The 17799-nt window shown below is 49.6% G+C and overlaps 2 protein-coding genes across 2 annotated transcripts; both read left to right on the top strand.

The window, feature by feature from the left end:
• Nucleotides 1-3841: 3841 nt before the first annotated feature.
• Nucleotides 3842-4780, top strand: LOC138081447 (olfactory receptor 13J1-like). The gene has a single exon (XM_068974592.1). It carries the CDS (start codon nucleotides 3842-3844, stop codon nucleotides 4778-4780), a length of 939 nt encoding a protein of 312 aa, XP_068830693.1.
• An 11540-nt stretch (nucleotides 4781-16320) lies between these two features.
• On the top strand, nucleotides 16321-17304 carry LOC138081317 (olfactory receptor 13C7-like). The gene has a single exon (XM_068974444.1). The coding sequence runs from the start codon at nucleotides 16321-16323 to the stop codon at nucleotides 17302-17304; it is 984 nt and encodes a 327-aa protein (XP_068830545.1).
• Nucleotides 17305-17799: the final 495 nt, after the last annotated feature.

Below are 17799 nucleotides of genomic sequence, written 5' to 3'. Positions count from 1 at the left end.
GGAAGAGGCTGAAGGTAAGTAAAAAAATGGTGACATGGGGCAGAGGAAGGGGCTGGGGTCAGGAGCCCCAGGGAACTCCTGCAGCCTTGATTTCCCCTCTAACTCACTGTGCATCACTGGGCAAGCCCCTTCCTTCTTTGAGCTTCATTTCGCCCATATATAACAAGGGGTGGTCTTGCTGATCTGCAAGCACACCCCCCAACCCCAGTTCAGACAGGTGTCATCCAGGCTAGGAACCGCTTGGACTGAGCAGCCAGCTGCTCAATCCCAATGTGTCTTAGCCTCAGGAAGTGGCAAAGGAACAGGAAGAAGTTGGCTGTGGCCAGGCTGGGGGCTTCAGCTTGGCCTTCAGAATCTGGGTGAGGAGGGGAGAGGGCAACCTCCCTGTGGGCTGGTGGGGCTAAGCAACAAGCTGGAAGCCAGTGAGAAAGGTGAGCACCATCCTCCAGGTGCACACACATGGCCGTGATGCATACAGGACAGAGGGCTCAGGTGGCCTGGGAGAGGATAAAGGGAGGCTCCCCAGGGGAAGTGGCACTTGAACTGGTTTTCAGATAGCATTTGACCAGAAGATACACTGAGAGACACTGTGGGCTCTGCAAACGAAGCTCCCTGGCCCAGCTCTGGGAAGCAGAGTCCCACAGCCTGTACCCGCATCCCTCCTCCTGGCTCTTCTTGGCCCCCAGTCCAGGGGAGACGGCTCAGAGGCTCAGATTCTCAGGTTCTCAGCACTCAGGCCGGAAGGCAGATGAAGCACTGAGCAGGTCTGCTCACCACGTCCCAGGTCTGAGCTTTCTTTGTCCTCATGTTTCATCCCAGGCAGAGACTGCTCCCCGCCCGCAGGGCTGCTGCTTCTCCCGTGATACGTCCAGGGCCCCTGCCTGGTCTCCACACACCTCCTCTGTCCTGCCTGGTCCTCTGAAGCTCTGGCCACAGGTCCAAGGGTCTGCTCTACTGGTTGTGTACGTGTGTGTGTGTATGTGTGTGAAAGAGAACAAGAGTGAGTGCCTGCCACACGTATACTCAAGCAAAGGACTGTACATGCACATGCGTGAGCCTGATGTGGTGTGTATACTCACAGGTGAATGTGTGCACCTGGCTGCCAGTCAAGTGTTTGTGGCAGGCAGGTGCCTGTGTGGTGACCTGTGTGGGTGTATGTATATTCTGACAGGCGTGTCTGCAGCCACTGACTGCAGACAGTTGCCAGTGACTTTAGGGGATAAATTATGTGGTCCATTGAAATATGCAAAGGAGGAGGCTATGGCCTGACCGAGCCACCGGCTCTGCAGCACAGTGCCCACCACCTCTGTGCCTCCCCAACCCTTTCATGGCTCCTGCTGCCACTGCTACTCCGTCCAGGGTGCCTCTCCAGGAAGCCAGCCTGGAGTTTCCCTGCTGAAACTTGAAGGGAGCTCACAGCTCACGCTCTCCTGACCCTGCAACGTCTCTAGACACAGTCAAACCGAGGCAAGACTTTTTATCTGAGATCCCAGGACAAGGCCAGTGCTCTCTTTGCTGCAGAAAAGCCCCTCCGCCCCTGAGGCAGCACGAAAAGCTCGGGACCCCGCGTCTGTGCATGTGAGGGCATAGTCCACAGGGGCCCCAGCCTGGGCCTGACTGGGTGGTAGAGGCCCAGGGAGACCCAGAGAGAGTCCGCATCAGGAAGGATTTTGTGACGCTTCAAGTGGCCTGACAGCAAAAAGAAAAGTGTGTCTAAGGAAGTAATCTTCCCGTCACTAGAGGCATGCAAACAGAAGCAGGATGAGGCTCAGGTAGGAACAGGAGAGGATTTTTATCAGGGAATGGTTGAGGCTTCCTGGCCTGGGGGCACAGTGTTCTCATTCCTTCTCCTTATGCCTAGCACCATGTCTGGAGTATGATAGGAACTCAATCCCTTCTTGATTCTGAAAGGAATAAACATGGTAGGACTAACAGAAGGAAATTGTCTCCAGCAATGGCGGCATTGACAGGAACTGGTGGCCAACCCAGACCCAGGCTTGGACAGTGTGTCCCATGGGCTCCAAGAGCTGAAACACTAGGGAAAGTTTAAGTCCTGCTCCTTAGCTGGTGAGAAGATTGGGAGTAGGGGGAGACACTTAGGAGAAAGATGTCCATCTAGGGTGATGAAAGAACAACCAATATTTGGGGTTTAACAGAAGCAAACATCTGCTGTGAGCTCAGTGCAACTGTCATGCTGTTAGGAGAACAGGATTCTAGAGTCATCTTGCCAGGTACCTGCTGTGCAGCCTCAGTTTCCCTACCTGCACAATGGGAGCTCCAATGGATTAATCTCTCAGAGCATATTCTAATTTGATGCCTAGGAGTTCATGAAGCCCAAGCAGCCCTGGCTCAGGTTAAGAGAAAATAGGAGGCAGGCTGAAAGGTCCATCAAATTTTCACTCAAAAACACATCAGTAGTCAGTTCAGTTGCTCAGTCATGTCCAACTCTTTGCGACCCCATGAACTGCAGCATGCCAGTCTTCCCTGTCCATCATCAATTCCCAGAGCTTGGTCAAATGCGTGTCTCTTGAGTCAGTGCTGCCATCCAACCATCTCATCCTCTGGCTTCCCCCCTTCTCTCGCCTTCAATCTTTCCCAGAATGAGGGTCTTTTCTAATGACTCAGCTCTTTGCATCAGGTGGTCAAAGTATTGAAGCTTCAGTTTCAGCATCAGTCCTTCCAATAAATATGGTGAAGATCAATTCTGAAGGTCAATCCACAGTAGCTGATAAAGCAGGTTTAATGGGCTCACAGGTGGACGAGCCCCTCATAGGCTCAGAGGCCAGGAGCCCCTCCAATCAAGCACAACGTATGCTTCATGCATGGAGACAAGAGCTGACTGCAGAGGCAAGTCAGAGTTTTGCAGGCTGGGGGCTAAATGAGACAGGCCTCTGCATGAGTGGAAACAGTGTGATACAACTCAAGGCTTCCTGAAAGCCAGGAGGACCCTCAGAGACCATCTAGCCCAGTGAGTCTCAAAGTGTGGTCCCCTGACCAACAGAACAGCATCACTCAGACTTAGTAAGATAGAAATTCTGTGTTTTCACAAACTTTCCAGGTGATTCTCATGAAATCTTTACAGGTGATTCTAAGATTTGAGGACATTTCATCCAGCCCATTGTTCCCGAAACTATGCTGCTGCTGCTACTGCTAAGTCACTTCAGTCGTGTCTGACTCTGTGTGACCCCATAAACAGCAGCCCACCAGGCTCCTCTGTCTCTGGGATTCTCCAGGCAAGAACACTGGAGTGGGTTGCCATTTCCTTCTTCAATGCATGAAAGTGAAAATTGAAAGGGAAGTCGCTCAGTCGTATCCGACTCTTAGCGACCTCATGGACTGCAGCCTACCAGGCTCCTTCATTCATAGGACTTTCCAGGCAAGAGTACTGGAGTGGGGTGCCATTGCCTTCTCTGATGCTGCTAGAATACTTATTTGCAGAAGGTTAACGGGTGCTCTGTAAAAGGAGGATCTATGGTCAAATAAGTTTGGGAACTACCTACTCTCTGCATCACTTTCAGAAAGTCACAAATCACAGTGGTGTGTTAATGACTCTGAGAAGCTCTGCAGTTAATTATTTACTTTTGATTAATCCAACGTTGTTTCAAATTGCTTTTTCAGATTGCCCACATTTCCATTAACACTCTCTCAGAGAAATTCTGACCCACATCAATCCTCATTTTTCACGTGGATCTATTGAAAACTGGAAGAAGTATGGGGATTGCCCAAAGTCTCAGAGAGAGTGTGTCAGGGCTCGAAAAGGCTCTAGCAATACGCTTCACCCCTAAACCCTGCACCCTCTTTCCCTGCCTCCCAGCTGTGTCTTGCTCCAGAGTTCTGTGATATGGAGCCAGTCAACAGCACAGAGGTGTCTGAGTTCTTCCTGAAAGGATTTTCAGGTTACCCTGCCCTGGAGCACCTGCTCTTCCCTCTGTGCTCAGCCATGTACCTGGTGACCCTGCTGGGGAACACAGGCATCGTGGTGGTCAGCGTGCTGGATGCCCGCCTGCACACACCCATGTACTTCTTCCTGGGCAACCTCTCCATCCTGGACATCTGCTACACGTCCACTTTTGTGCCCCTGATGCTTGTCCACCTCCTGTCAGCGCAGAAGACCATCTCCTTTCTTGGCTGCGCACTCCAGATGTGTCTGAGTCTGTCTACAGGCTCCACAGAGTGCCTGCTGCTTACCATCATGGCCTATGATCGCTACCTGGCCATCTGCCGGCCCCTTAGATACCCCGTGCTGATGAGCCACCGGCTCTGCTGGTTGCTGGCGGGAGCCGCCTGGGTCCTCTGTCTCTGCAAGTCAGTGTCTGAGACAGTCATTGCCATGAGGCTGCCCTTCTGCGGTCACCGTGTGGTCAGTCACTTCACCTGCGAGATCCTGGCAGTCCTGAAGCTGGCCTGTGGTGACACGTCCATCAGTGAGGTCTTCCTGCGGGTTGGTGCCATCTTGCTGCTGCCCGTGCCCCTGGCCTTCATCTGCCTGTCCTACACACTTATCCTGGCCACCACCCTGAGGGTACCCTCAGCCGCTGGGCGCCGCAAAGCCTTCTCTACTTGCTCAGCACACCTGGCCGTGGTGATGCTTTTCTATGGCACCGTGATCTTCATGTACATGAAACCCAAGAGCAAGGAGGCCCGCATCTCTGAAGAGGTCTTCACGGTCCTCTATGCTGTGGTCACACCCATGCTGAACCCCGTCATCTACAGCCTGAGGAACAAGGAGGTGAAGGAGGCCGCCAGGAAGGTGTGGGGCAGGATACAGACCTCCAGGTGAGGGAAGCCAGGGCTCCTGCAGGTTAGCAGCTCAGGTCTGCCTTCGCCTACAGAGAGGATGGGTAGGGCTCAGGGTTGGGGGTCTGGAATCTCAACCCAGAAAGGCAGCACCACCTCCCACTGATCCTGCCACAGATCCGAGCTCACAGTTCCACCTTTGTTCCTTCCCCAGGCAGAGCCCTGGGCCAGCTCTCAGCATCACTCCCCACATCTTCACACCAGCCTCCCGGCTGGCCTCAAGATTTCAATCTTGTTCCTCCCAATCTACTCTCCAAGGGTCATCCAGAGGGATATTTCGGAAAAGTCTATTTGATCATGTCTCTCTCTCGGCTGAAACCCCTGAATGGCTCTCAGAGCTCTCAGGATGAATTGAAAGGGCTTTGCTGGGTGCATTCCAGACCCCTGCAGCCTGTCCCTGCTGGTCAGGACCAACCCCCTTCCCCACCCTCTGCCCCACAGACTCCCTCCTGTCAGTGTCACACACCAACCCGGCAGGAGCCTCGTGCGCCCAGCAATGCCTGGCTCTGTGCCCTTCTTGGTTCTTCCCACAAGGCAGCCCCCACCCGGCACACAGCTCCATGTGTAAAAGGACTGCCTGATCCTCAAGGCCCGTCTTTTTATTTTTAAAATGTAATTCCTTAAGCTACACATGAGGTCCTTGTTGTTTTCCTATTTTATATAGAGTACAGAAAATCTGTTTATCCCCAACTCCTAATTTACCCCTCCCCCCACCCAAGGCCCATCTTGAACGACACCTCCTCCAGGAAGCCTCCCCACTCTGCACCTCTCACTGTGCTCCTCCTGCTTTATTTCAGTGTTGCTCTAAAAGCCAGTACGGAGAAGGCAATGGCCCCCCACTCCAGTATTCTTGCCTGGAAAATCCTATGGATGGAGGAGCCTGGTAGGCTGCAGTCCATGGGGTTGCTAAGTGTAGGATACGACTGAGCGACTTCACTTTCACTTTTCACTTTCATGCATTGGAAAAGGAAATGGCAACCCACTCCAGTATTCTTGCCTGGAGAATCCCTGGGATTGGGGAGCCTGGTGGGCTGCCGTCTATGGGGTCGCACAGAGTCGGACACGACTGAAGTGACTTAGCAGCAAGAGCCAGTAATACCGGATTTTACTCTGTCCCAAGGTCTGGCCCTGCCCAACCCCAAGCCCACAGTGGTTTCTTAACTAAACAGAAAACACATCAAGGTAGGGCAGAGCCTGGGGTCCTCCCCAAATCTGATCAGAGCTGAGATGAAGTTCACAGGTGACAGGCACAGTCTAGCGCCTGGGCAGAGGCAGTGACGAGGCCCAGCCCCCAAGATTTCCAGCCCAGCCCAGGCCCTGGGACGCTGGTCACTGGAGCAGCTGAGGGTCTGGCTTCCTCTATCGCTTTAGCAGCAGCCTCTCCATTGCTTCCCTGCCGAGCATCCAGGCTTCATGTGACCTTGGGGAGACTCTGCTTCACCCGTCTTCAACCCACCTACTAAGAGCCTGCCATTTCCACCTCTTCCTGGAGCTCAGCCTCTTCCCAGGTTTGAACACACAGAGGAAACGGACTCAGACTTGAGAGCGTCTCCATTCCCTGCCCTCTCTGGCCTCAGTGGTACGATCTTGTTTGATGGGAGAGCTCGGCCACCGAGCAACAGGCCAGCTCTCCTGCACCCTGTAGGTAAGCACCGTCCTTGTCTGAGCCCTCAGGTACCCTCCAGTCCCTTTCCTGCTTCCTCTGTTGGTCAGAACAGAGGCACAAAGGAGAGCAGCACAGCCCACAGCCCACAGCTGACCAAGCCAGGGTGAAGCTTCTGCAGAGATGTTCTGCTAGGCCTCTGATGCCATGCCAGGAGTTTGGACTTCATGCTGTGGGGACTGGGAGTTTACAATCACACTTACTTTTAGCAGGGTCACTGATTAGACACCATACTTCACCCATGAAACTAACAAAGAATTTCTCTAACATATATTGTTAACTATAGTGCAGTGAAGCAGGTAATGTCATAATAACCGGTGAGGGTGGGAATACATTTATATGAACTTCCTGCCAAGTAAGTTGTGGGTATGAATCAAGAGACTTGAAAACTTCATACCCTTTGACCCAACACCTCTACTTTTAGGAATTACTTGGAGAAAATTATTACAGGTGCAAAGATTTATCTATTTATCTATCTATATGATATTAATCACAGAGGTATTTTGGGTAACAAAAAATTGTAAGACTCATAATGTCCAACTGGGGCAGAATGTGTAAATAAATTCTGATGGAGCCCAATGATGGACTGTGACACAGCCATTGTAAATCTTATTTTTTGAAGAATAATTGATGATGGGAAATGTTCACACTGTAATTAACATAAAAAAAGGTAGAACAAGTAACTGTACTCAATAAAATCTCAATTTTCTTAAGGATATATAAATAAGTATGTATATAGAAGGCTTTGGCATAGTTAATAAAGCAGAAATAGATGTTTTTCTGGAACTCTCTTGCTTTTTCCATGATCCAGCGGATGTTGGCAATTTGATTTCTGGTTCTTCTGCCTTTTCTAAAATCAGCTTGAACATCAGCAAATTCACGGTTCACGTATTGCTGAAGCCTCGCTTGGAGAATTTTGAGCATGACTTTACTAGCATGTGAGATGAGTGCAATTGTGCGGTAGTTTGAGCATTCTTTGGCACTGCCTTTCTTTGGAATTGGAATGAAAACTGACCTTTTCCAGTCCTGTGGCCACTGCTGAGTTTTCCAAATTTGCTGGCATATTGAGTGCAGCACTTTCACAGCATCATCTTTCAGGGTTTGAAATAGCTCAACTGAAATTCCATCACCTCCATGAGCTTTGTTCGTAGTGATGCTTTCCAAGGCCCACTTGACTTCACATTCCAGGATGTCTGGCTCTAGATTAGTGATCACACCATCGTGATTATCTGGGTCGTGAAGATCTTTTTTGTACAGTTCTTCTGTGTATTCTTGCCACCTCTTCTTAATATCTTCTGCTTCTGTTAGGTCCATACAATTTCTGTCCTTTATCGAGCCCATCTTTGCATGAAATGTTCCCTTGGTATCTCTAATTTTCTTGAAGAGATCTCTAGTCTTTCCCATTCTGTTCTTTTCCTCTGTTTCTTTGCATTGATTGCTGAAGAAGGCTTTCTTATCTCTTCTTGCTATTCTCTGGAACTCTGCATTCAGATGCTTATATCTTTCCTTTTCTCCTTTGCTTTTCACCTCTCTTCTTTTCACAGCTATTTGTAAGGCCTCCCCAGACAGCCATTTTGCTTTTTTGCATTTCTTTTCCATGGGGATGGTCTTGATCCCTGTCTCCTGTACAATGTCACGAACCTCTGTCCATAGTTCATCAGGCACTCTATCTATCAGATCTAGACCCTTAAATCTATTTCTCACTTCCACTGTATAATCATAAGGGATTTGATTTAGGTCATACCTGAATGGTCTAGTGGTTTTCCCTACTTCCTTCAATTTGAGCCTGAATTTGGTAATAAGGAGTTCATGATCTGAGCCACAGTCAGCTCCTGGTCTTGTTTTTGTTGACTGTATAGAGCTTCTCCATCTTTGGCTGCAAAGAATATAATCAATCTGATTTCGGTGTTGACCACCTGGTGATGTCCATGTGTAGAGTCTTCTCTTGTGTTGTTGGAAGAGGGTGTTTGCTATGACAAGTGCATTTTCTTGGCAAAACTCTATTAGTCTTTGCCCTGCTTCATTCCACATTCCAAGGCCAAATTTGCCTGTTACTCCAGGTGTTTCTTGACTTCCTACTTTTGCATTCCAGTCCCCTATAATGAAAAGGACATCTTTTTCGGGTGTTAGTTTTAAAAGATCTTGTAGGTCTTCATAAAACCATTCAACTTCAGCTTCTTCAGCATTACTGGTTGGGGCACAGACTTGGATTACTGTGATATTGAATGGTTTGTGTTGGAGACGAACAGAGATCATTCTGTCATTTTTGAGATTGCATCCAAGTACTGCATTTTGGACTCTTTTGTTGACCATGATGGCTACTCCATTTCTTCTGAGGGATTCCTGCCTGCAGTAGTAGATATAATGGTCATCTGAGTTAAATTCACCCATTCCAGTCCATTTTAGTTTGCTGATTCCTAGAATGTCGATGTTCACTCTTGCCATCTCTTGTTTGACCACTTCCAATTTGCCTCGATTCATGGACCTGACATTCCAGGCCTCTTGAGAAATCTGTATGCAGGTCAGGAAGCAGCAGTTAGAACTGGACATGGAACAACAGACTGGTTCCAAATAGGAAAAGGAGTATGTCAAGGCTGTATATTGTCACCCTGCTTATTTAACTTCTATGCAGAGTACATCATGAGAAACGCTGGACTGGAAGAAACACAAGCTGGAATCAAGATTGCTGGGAGAAATATCAATAACCTCAGATATGCAGATGACACCACCATTATGGCAGAAAGTGAAGAGGGACTAAAAAGCCTCTTGACGAAAGTGAAAGAGGAGAGTGAAAAAGTTGGCCTAAAGCTCAACATTCAGAAAACGAAGATCATGGCATCCGGTCCCATCACTTCATGGGAAATAGATGGGGAAACAGTGGAAACAGTGTCAGATTTTATTTTGGGGGGGCTCCAAAATCACTGCAGATGGTGACTGCAGCCATGAAATTAAAAGACGCTTACTCCTTGGAAGAAAAGTTATGACCAACCTAGACAGTATATTGAAAAGCAGAGACATTACTTTGCTGATTAAGGTCCATCTAGTCAAGGCTATGGTTTTTCCTGTGGTCATGCATGGATGTGAGAGTTGGACTATGAAGAAGGCTGAGCACCAAAGAAATGATGCTTTTGAACTGTGGTGTTGGAGAAGACTCTTGAGAGTCCCTTGGACTGCAAGGAGATCCAACCAGTCCATTCTGAAGGAGATCAGCCCTGGGATTTCTTTGAAAGGAATGATGCTAAAGCTGAAACTCCAGTACTTTGGCCACCTCATGTGAAGAGTTGACTCATTGGAAAAGACTCTGATGCTGGGAGGGATTAGGGGCAGGAGGAGAAGGGGACGACGGAGGATGAAATGGCTGGATGGCATCACGTACTCGATGGACGTGAGTCTGAGTGAACTCCGGGAGTTGGTGATGGACAGGGAGGCCTGGCGTGCTGTAATTCATGGGGTCACAAAGAGTTGGACATGACTGAGCGACTGAACTGAACAACTGAACTGATGTATATAGAAATTCCTTGGAAATTATGACAAAATGTTAACCAACAATTGTTTCCTACAGGTGATGGAGTTACAGATTGATTTGCTTTCTTCATTATTCTTTCCAACCTTGCTCAATACTTCTAAAATGAACATGACTTAGAATTTATAGGATAGTATTATTTTTGAGAAATGGAAGATCGCATGGCTCCAGATAGAGTACAGAGGAGAAGCGCGCATGCCCGAGGGCAGGAAGTGAGGAAGCATGGATGGGGCCTGACCCAGGTGGGCGGTCAGGCAGAGAGCGTGGAGCTGATGTCTGGGGACACTGGGCTGATGGCAGAGATGGCTGAGGAAGGAGGAGACTGTGGTTTGGTGCTTGAGCTTCTGGGTTTTTTGGGTAGATATCGCACCACCGTGAGAGACGGCCTCAGAGATGGGGAGGAAAAGAGTAGGCTGGAGGTGGCGGGAGGGCTAGGGGGAGCTTGTCTGTGGGCATCCACGGAGTGGCAAGATGGTCCCTTTCCTCAGCAGTTAGAAAATGAGTGGTGACAATCTTCCAATGTTTTATTTCAACCTGCGTTCTTGACAAAAAGATATTCCCACAGACACATCACAGTTTATTCAGAAAATGTGCAATCACTGCTGCATTATTTAAGGCTGTTTTTAGTCCTTAAGCTCTGTCAAGTTGTCATCGTTTCTTGTGAAGGAAAGAGAAAGGCATGAGAAGGGAAATACGAAAGGGGGCCTGCAGAAACTCACACACCCAGCGCAATCACTGACTTCACGTCCGTCACAGGGGTCCAGGCCTCACCCCGTACAGCAATTCCCTTTCCTTAACCTTCCCTGCTGGCTCAGTGGTGAAGAACCCGCCTGCCAGTGCAGGAGACACAGTTTCGATCCTTGGGTTGGGAAGATCCCCTGGAGAAGGGAATGGCAACTCCAGTATTTCTGTGTAGGAAAACCCATGGACAGAGTAGCCTGGTGGGCTAGTCCACAGGGTCACAAAACTCACAAAAAGAGTCAGACACAACTTAGGGACTAGACTATAACAACAACATTTCATGAGCACAGGTTCCTGCAGCACTCCTGCCAGGAGACACCCCACTTCATAGCCCCCAAGATTCAGGTCCAAGGGGCAGGGCTGCAGTGAGACCTGGTCTTCAGATTCCTGTCCAGTGTCTCTCCTGTGCCCACCTCACCCAACCAGGCCCTCCGGGGGCAGCACAGGGAACCTGGAGTCTCTGAAGCCACATTGTGCCAAGTCTGCAAACTTGTGTCATTGCAGAGTGTGAACTTTAAATTGGGCAGGGACTACGAGTCCCAGAAGGCAGGGAGCAGGAGAGATATCTACATAACAGGGGACCAGGAGGCTGGGCCTCGGGGGCTCGGGGCCTCGATCCTGGCCCACCCCAGCACAGTGTGTCTGCTGGTAATGAACTCAGCACTCCCTCACTCTGCTCTCCCAAGCCTCAGGTCACCTCACCTGTCATCTGCTCAGCCACCTGCCTGCACTAATGTCACTGGACAACAGGTAGGAGGCAGGGAGAATCCATCTAGCATGTTGACTATTCTCCTGAAATCTTTTTTAATCATACAGAAACCAGAATACCTGCTTGGAGAAGGGAACAAAGTGATACTACAATATCCACTACCTCTTGCTGAATACTTACCCTGTGCAAACGTCCATGCTAACACCTTTCACCGAATCCTCAAAATTCCCCCACAAGGAAATACTATTCTTATCCCTACAGGTAAGGAGGCTGAGACTGAGAAAGCCATTAGCAAGTGGCAGGTCTCAGACTTGGGCTTGGCAGTCTGACTCCAAAGCCCACACTCACCGGCTCTGCCATCACTGTGTGGAGTGATGCAGGAATCCAGATGCCGGCACTTCTGGGTCATTCTAACAGAAGCTTCTTCTTGTGCTCCTCAACTTCCTTTTAAAATCATGTCTGAAGCTTAAAATAAGAATGAAATGGTTCAAACTAGATTTACCAGCCAATGAAACTGACATGATATTTACCTGGGTTGGAAGTTGCTAGAAAGATGAGGGAATATTTCAGGGATGGTACAGAGTGTAAGAAACCACAATATTGAATAATTCCATTTCACACAAGGGGAAACTCAACGATGATCATAGAGCAGAATGGGAACAAGGGCAAGAATCAAACCTGGACACCTCACTCCCAGTCTAGGGCTCCTTCCAGGGCATTATCTTGCCTCTCAGGAGGGCTAAAAGTGGGGAAAGAATTAGACAGTGATTCTCTGTGAACCTGACTTTCCAGGACATGATGGAATGAGAGACCTGTCAGACAGATGTTAGAGCGGTTTCCTGCTGCTGCAGCTGCTAAGTCGCTTCAGTCGTGTCCGACTCTGTGTGACCCCAGAGACAGCAGCCCACCAGGCTCCCCCGTCCCTGGGATTCTCCAGGCAAGAACACTGGAGTGGGTTGCCATTTCCTTCTCCAATGCATGAGAGTGAAAAGTGAAAGGGAAGTCGTTCAGTCGTGTCCGCCTCCTAGTCTACTGCAAAACACCATTGCACCAAAATGCTCTGCAGCATGTCTGGTCCTCCTTCTCTGGACATTTGTAGGGTTACACAGGGCAGCAGGCTGTGGACAGATGGGACACATGTCTCTTCTGGGTCAGAGCAGTGACCTGTCAGTGTGAGACGCTCTGCTGGGTTCTTTCCCAGCTGTAAGAACTGGTGACGTCCCAGAGGGTGGAGCCAGGGTCTCTGAGGATGACAACCTGGAACAGAGCCCCCTGAAAACCTGCAAACTACATGAAGGGTGAGAACTAAACCTCTGTCCTGGTAAGGCACTAAAATCATGAGGCCGTGTGTTACTGCTGCAAGACTCTGCTCATCTTCTTTTTTTCTCCACTGTAAGATCTTTTTTATTTTAAACTTTAAGCTTTTTATTTTGTATTGGGGTATAAACTGATGAACAATATTGAGGTAGTTTCAGGTGAACAGGGAAGGGACTCATTCATTCAGATGCAAGGACCCATTCTCCCCCTACCCCCCCGCACCACCCAGGCTGGCACATAACACTGGGTAGAGTTCCATGTGTTGTGCAATACGTCCTTGTTAGTTATCCATTTTGAATATAGCCAAAATTCAGCCCATCTTGATGGACCAAGAGAGCTACAGTTGCTGTCTGTGGTGCCAGCCTGAGCCTATGTTGCAGTCCAAGCTGGCAGTAACCTGGCAGCATGGTATTTTCTAGTCAGAGTCTTATTTCTTTGGGGTCACAAGCCTACAGCTTCATGGGCTGTTCCTGATTTCCATGAATGTGTTCCGATCAGATGCTTAAATTGCAAGGAAACCCACCTGTCTCCTCATTTAGCGCTTGAGAGAGAGCAGTTGTTCTTGCATGGAGGAGATGGCACCCCCAAAGCTCTCATCCTTGTGATCACATCCTGTGTGTGCACATGGGGGAAAGGGGAAGGAGGGTGATTTCAAGGCAGGAAATCCGGGATCAGGATTTTAGCAGAAGGAAAGCACTGGATCTTATACAGCAGCTCCTGTGTGGGGCGCTGGAGAGGTCAGGGGCAAGTTGGACACAGTCCTTTGATTTCCGTGGCTCACAGTCTATTGTGTGAGAGGAAATGACACAACAAACCGTGCTAACGACTGTGTGAGCGTCACGCTGTCAGGATGGTCAGTGCCGTGGAGACGTCTGAGAAGCAGCCCCAGGGAGGAGGTGGGCACGAGCTGAGCCTTGGAGGATGAGCATAGAGAGAAAGGTCCTGAGGAAAGCAGAAGAGGGAGGGGACAGGAGCCTGTGGGGTTTGTCCACCAATGGGGAGTGTGGTCTGCTGAGGTGGGGAGGCATGCCGAAGGTGCAGGAGGTGAGGAAGGGTTGAGGGGAGGCCAGGGCCTGATGACAAAGCCCTCTGATGTACATGTCATTCCCACTTGGTCTCTCTGATGGAGACAAGTTTGGGGAGAGAAATGCAGAGTTAGGAGGTTTCCTACCTTTTACTTATCTGAAAACACCCCCACTCCTGTGTCCAGTGTCAGAATTGGAGGTTATCAGGACTCTTCGACATAGACAAAGGCCTTATACTTGAATCTGAAATGAAGCTGTGGACTTAATCCAGCCACATGAAGTCATAACCTAGGAGAGACCTGCCCCTTTTCTAACTTCTGCTTTCCAGACCTCAAGTTTTACTCTGTCTTTACATTCCAGACTCAAAGAGAATCTAGATGTTTCTAGAGCCAAGTGAGAGGAGGGAATAGGATCAAGGTCACCAAGAGACAAGGGGATGATTGTAAACACCGCGAGGGAAGGAGGCACATAAGCCTCTGCTGTGTCGCCAGCACTCAGTGCATAGTAGGTGCTCAATAATAATATCCTGGATGTGTGGATTAATAAGCCATCACAATCAGGCAGTTATTCACCTTTTTGCCAAACTTCAGCAAGAGAATCCCTACCTTCAAATGTTTACATGGGTAAGATTTACGGTCAGTGACTGACCCAGATTAATCACCTACCCCATATGATCCAGAAACTTCCTTAACAATATCATCCTGATTTAGGCTGGAGGAGGGAAAACCAGCACAGGCTCTGGGGAGAGAGGGCGTCCTGAGAGATGCTGGAGGTCTTGTCTGGGAGGAGGGGAGCGCAGATCCAGCAGGTGCAATTGTTGAAGGCGCAGTCTCTGACCTGAAGCCTTGCCGCTAGGCGATTTACCGGTACTTTATTGTGTGAGTCTCATCTGGACTACACAGAATCCCCACTTTTCAAAAGGAAATTGAGTCTCATAGGCCAAGTGACTTGGTCAATATTGCAGAGCTAGCCTTAGTTATGAAGCTGTTATGCAGTGCTGGGTTTTTGAACTATCTGTTGACTGACTGGCCTTGGAAGCACTTGCAGTATGAGGTGCCTGGAGGAAGTAGAGAGTCTGCTATCCGGTGTGACAGAGGAGACGGGTGTGCAGCACAAGAACAGAAAGGATGGCCAAGGGCTGTGGGAGGAAGAAGGGAGCAGGCAACTGTGCAGGGGGCAGGCGGGAGAGGAGAGAGGAGCTGGGCTCTGAAGAGGAGAAGAAGCATCCCCCTAGTGGGGAAGAGAGGGAGGACAAGCCTTCAAAAGGGAACTTCTTGGGCAAACTTACAGCTCTGGGGAAAGACATGGTTTATTTAGGAAGAGAAAGCTCACCGGCTGATATAAACGATAGATGAAATTCTACTGGAAGAGAGAGGGAGGGAACCATTGCTGAAGGACAGAGAGGACTCTAACGTTGTCATAGGACACTGGCCTCACGTCAATCTAGGAGTGAAGAGATGGAGGGAGGGGTGATTTGATCTTCTGACAAGTTAAAGTTCACTATCAGCTCCTATTTATCCCTAAGAACAGGGGGTCACCTGGGCCACAAGACAGCTCTCCATTTGACACTTGACACTTGGCTCCCTCCAGACACTGGCATTTCCCAAGGGGCTGAGACCAGCTCAGAAGAGACATGGAGGCTCCTGGGCAAAGACTGTGGCCGCTTCCCACACTCTTTATAGAGCAGGTCAGTGACCCAGGACACCTCTTTCAGATTAGAACCTGCCTTTCCCTCCTGTGTAACATTATTGTCAATATAATTTATTCTAAAAAGCGATATGGAGGCTAAGAGGAGACTCAATTGGCTTTTATGACCAGATTAAATGTTGTGACCAGTGGCTCTATTGGGATAAGTATGTTCTTGTATATTCTTTTAAAGATCAATGCATGGTCTCTGATCTTAAGGAGAGACACCTGAATAAGGCTTGTACATCCTATGTGGTAGAAATGTTCAACCTTTATGCCCAAAGGAATGGGGTGACCATCACTCATCACCCACCTGCCTTCCCAAGCTCATCCCACTGAATTTGAGAAAGAGGAGCAACACTTGTTACAAATGTGGCATGTTTTTGTCCACGCAGTTTTCTTACTGCTATAGCCCAGCAACGAAACACCCTGCACAGGGTAGGCACTCAACAAATCCTCAGTGAGTGAATGAATCTGAAATCCTAGGGGCATCATTCAGCCACATGAAGTCATAACCTAGAAAATGTGCTTCCTCTTAATAGCCAAGAACACTGCAGATTCAAAAGGAGCTTGAGAAACAAGAATTTATTCTCTTCTCTCCCTTAGGACAGCTGGGGGAGAACAGAGAAGGGCCTAGCAGATTAGAATGGACCCCATCTCATGAAATTTACCCCAGAACGCCAGAACTGAGAGCGCTGGCTTGCAGACCTGAAGTCCACTCTCTCATTATACCAATAGTGAAACTGAGTTCCAGAGGCAGGGCTGACTCACCCCAGGTAACACATCCACGTTGCTTGGCTCCCAGGCCCACTGGTGCTTAATCCAACATCTTCGTGGTGCAGATGGGAAAAGAGGGAGAATGAGATGGATGGAGCGTGAGATGAATGGGGCAAACCAGACGCTCGTGACAGAGTTTGTCCTGCTGGGGCTACACGACCACCACAACCTAGAGATGGTGCTGTTTGTGCTCTGCCTGGGCATCTACTCCGTGAACGTGCTGGGGAACGCCCTCCTCATCGGGCTGAACACGCTGGACCCCCGCCTTCACACCCCCATGTACTTCTTCCTCAGCAACCTCGCGCTCATGGACATCTGTGGCACATCCTCCTTCGTGCCTCTCATGCTAGTCAACTTCCTGGAAACCCAAAGCACCATCTCCTTCCCTGGCTGTGCCCTGCAGATGTACCTGACCCTGGCGCTGGGCTCCACGGAGTGTGTGCTCTTGGCCATGATGGCGTGTGACCGGTACGTGGCCATCTGCCAGCCGCTTCGCTACTCAGAGCTCATGAGCTGGCACACGAGCATGTGGATGGCAGCACTGAGCTGGGGAGCAGGCTTTGCCAACTCCCTTCTCCAATCCATTCTCACCTGGAGCCTCCCCTTCTGTGGCCACAATGTCATCAACCACTTCTTCTGTGAGATCTTGGCGGTGCTGAAACTAGCCTGTGGGGACATCTCTCTCAATGCACTGCTATTAATGGTGGCTTCAGCTGTCGTGACACTGCCCCCGCTGCTCATCATCTTCCTGTCCTACGTGTTCATCCTCACTGCCATCCTGAGGGTGCCCTCTGCTGCCGGCCGGCACAAAGCCTTCTCTACCTGCTCTGCCCACCTCACAGTGGTGGTGATTTTCTATGGGACCATCTCCTTCATGTACTTCAAGCCCAAGGCAGAGGATCTCTACTTGGATAAGCTTCTTGCATTGTTCTACGGGGTTGTGACCCCCTCGCTGAACCCCATCATCTACAGTCTGAGGAATGCAGAGGTGAAAGCTGCCGCCATAGCTCTGCTGAGGGGAGATCTCCTCTCCAGGAAGATGGCCCACTTTCCTGTTGTTCTCTAAGTCCGTCAGGCAGGTGTGTGTGTGCTGAGTCACTTTGTTGCTGCTGCTGCTGCTAAGTCGTTTCAGTCGTGTCTGACTCTGTGCGACCTCATAGATGGCAACCCACCAGGCTTCCCCGTCCCTGGGATTCTCCAGGCAAGAACACTGGAGTGGGTTGCCATTTCCTTCTCCAACGCATGAAAGTGAAAAGTGAAAGTGAAGTCGCTCAGTCCTGTCTGACTCTAGCGACCCCATGGACTGCAGCCTACAAGGCTCCTCCATCCATGTGATTTTCCAGGCAAGAGTACTGGAGTGGGGTGTTGAGTCGCTTTAGTCCTGTCCAAATCTTTGGGAACCTATGGACTCTAGCCTGCCAGAGTTCTTTGTCCAAGGCATTCTTCAGGTGAGAATACTCAAGTGGGTTGCCATGTCCTCCTCCAGGGGATCTTCCCGACCCAGGTATTGAACCAGGACGTCTGTATTGGCAGGGGGATTCTTTACCACTAGCGCCACCTG

Source organism: Capricornis sumatraensis, chromosome 6 (genome assembly GCF_032405125.1).
Source record: "Capricornis sumatraensis isolate serow.1 chromosome 6, serow.2, whole genome shotgun sequence".
NCBI lineage: Eukaryota > Metazoa > Chordata > Mammalia > Artiodactyla > Bovidae > Capricornis > Capricornis sumatraensis.
The sequence above is the reverse complement of the archived record's forward strand: the minus strand, read 5'-3'. Positions and strand labels throughout refer to the sequence as shown.

Bases quoted from the DNA above. Each gene is read 5' to 3' on its own strand.
- LOC138081447 (XM_068974592.1), top strand. From the start codon at position 3,842: ATGGAGCCAGTCAACAGCACAGAGGTGTCTGAGTTCTTCCTGAAAGGA.
- LOC138081317 (XM_068974444.1), top strand. From the start codon at position 16,321: ATGAGATGGATGGAGCGTGAGATGAATGGGGCAAACCAGACGCTCGTG.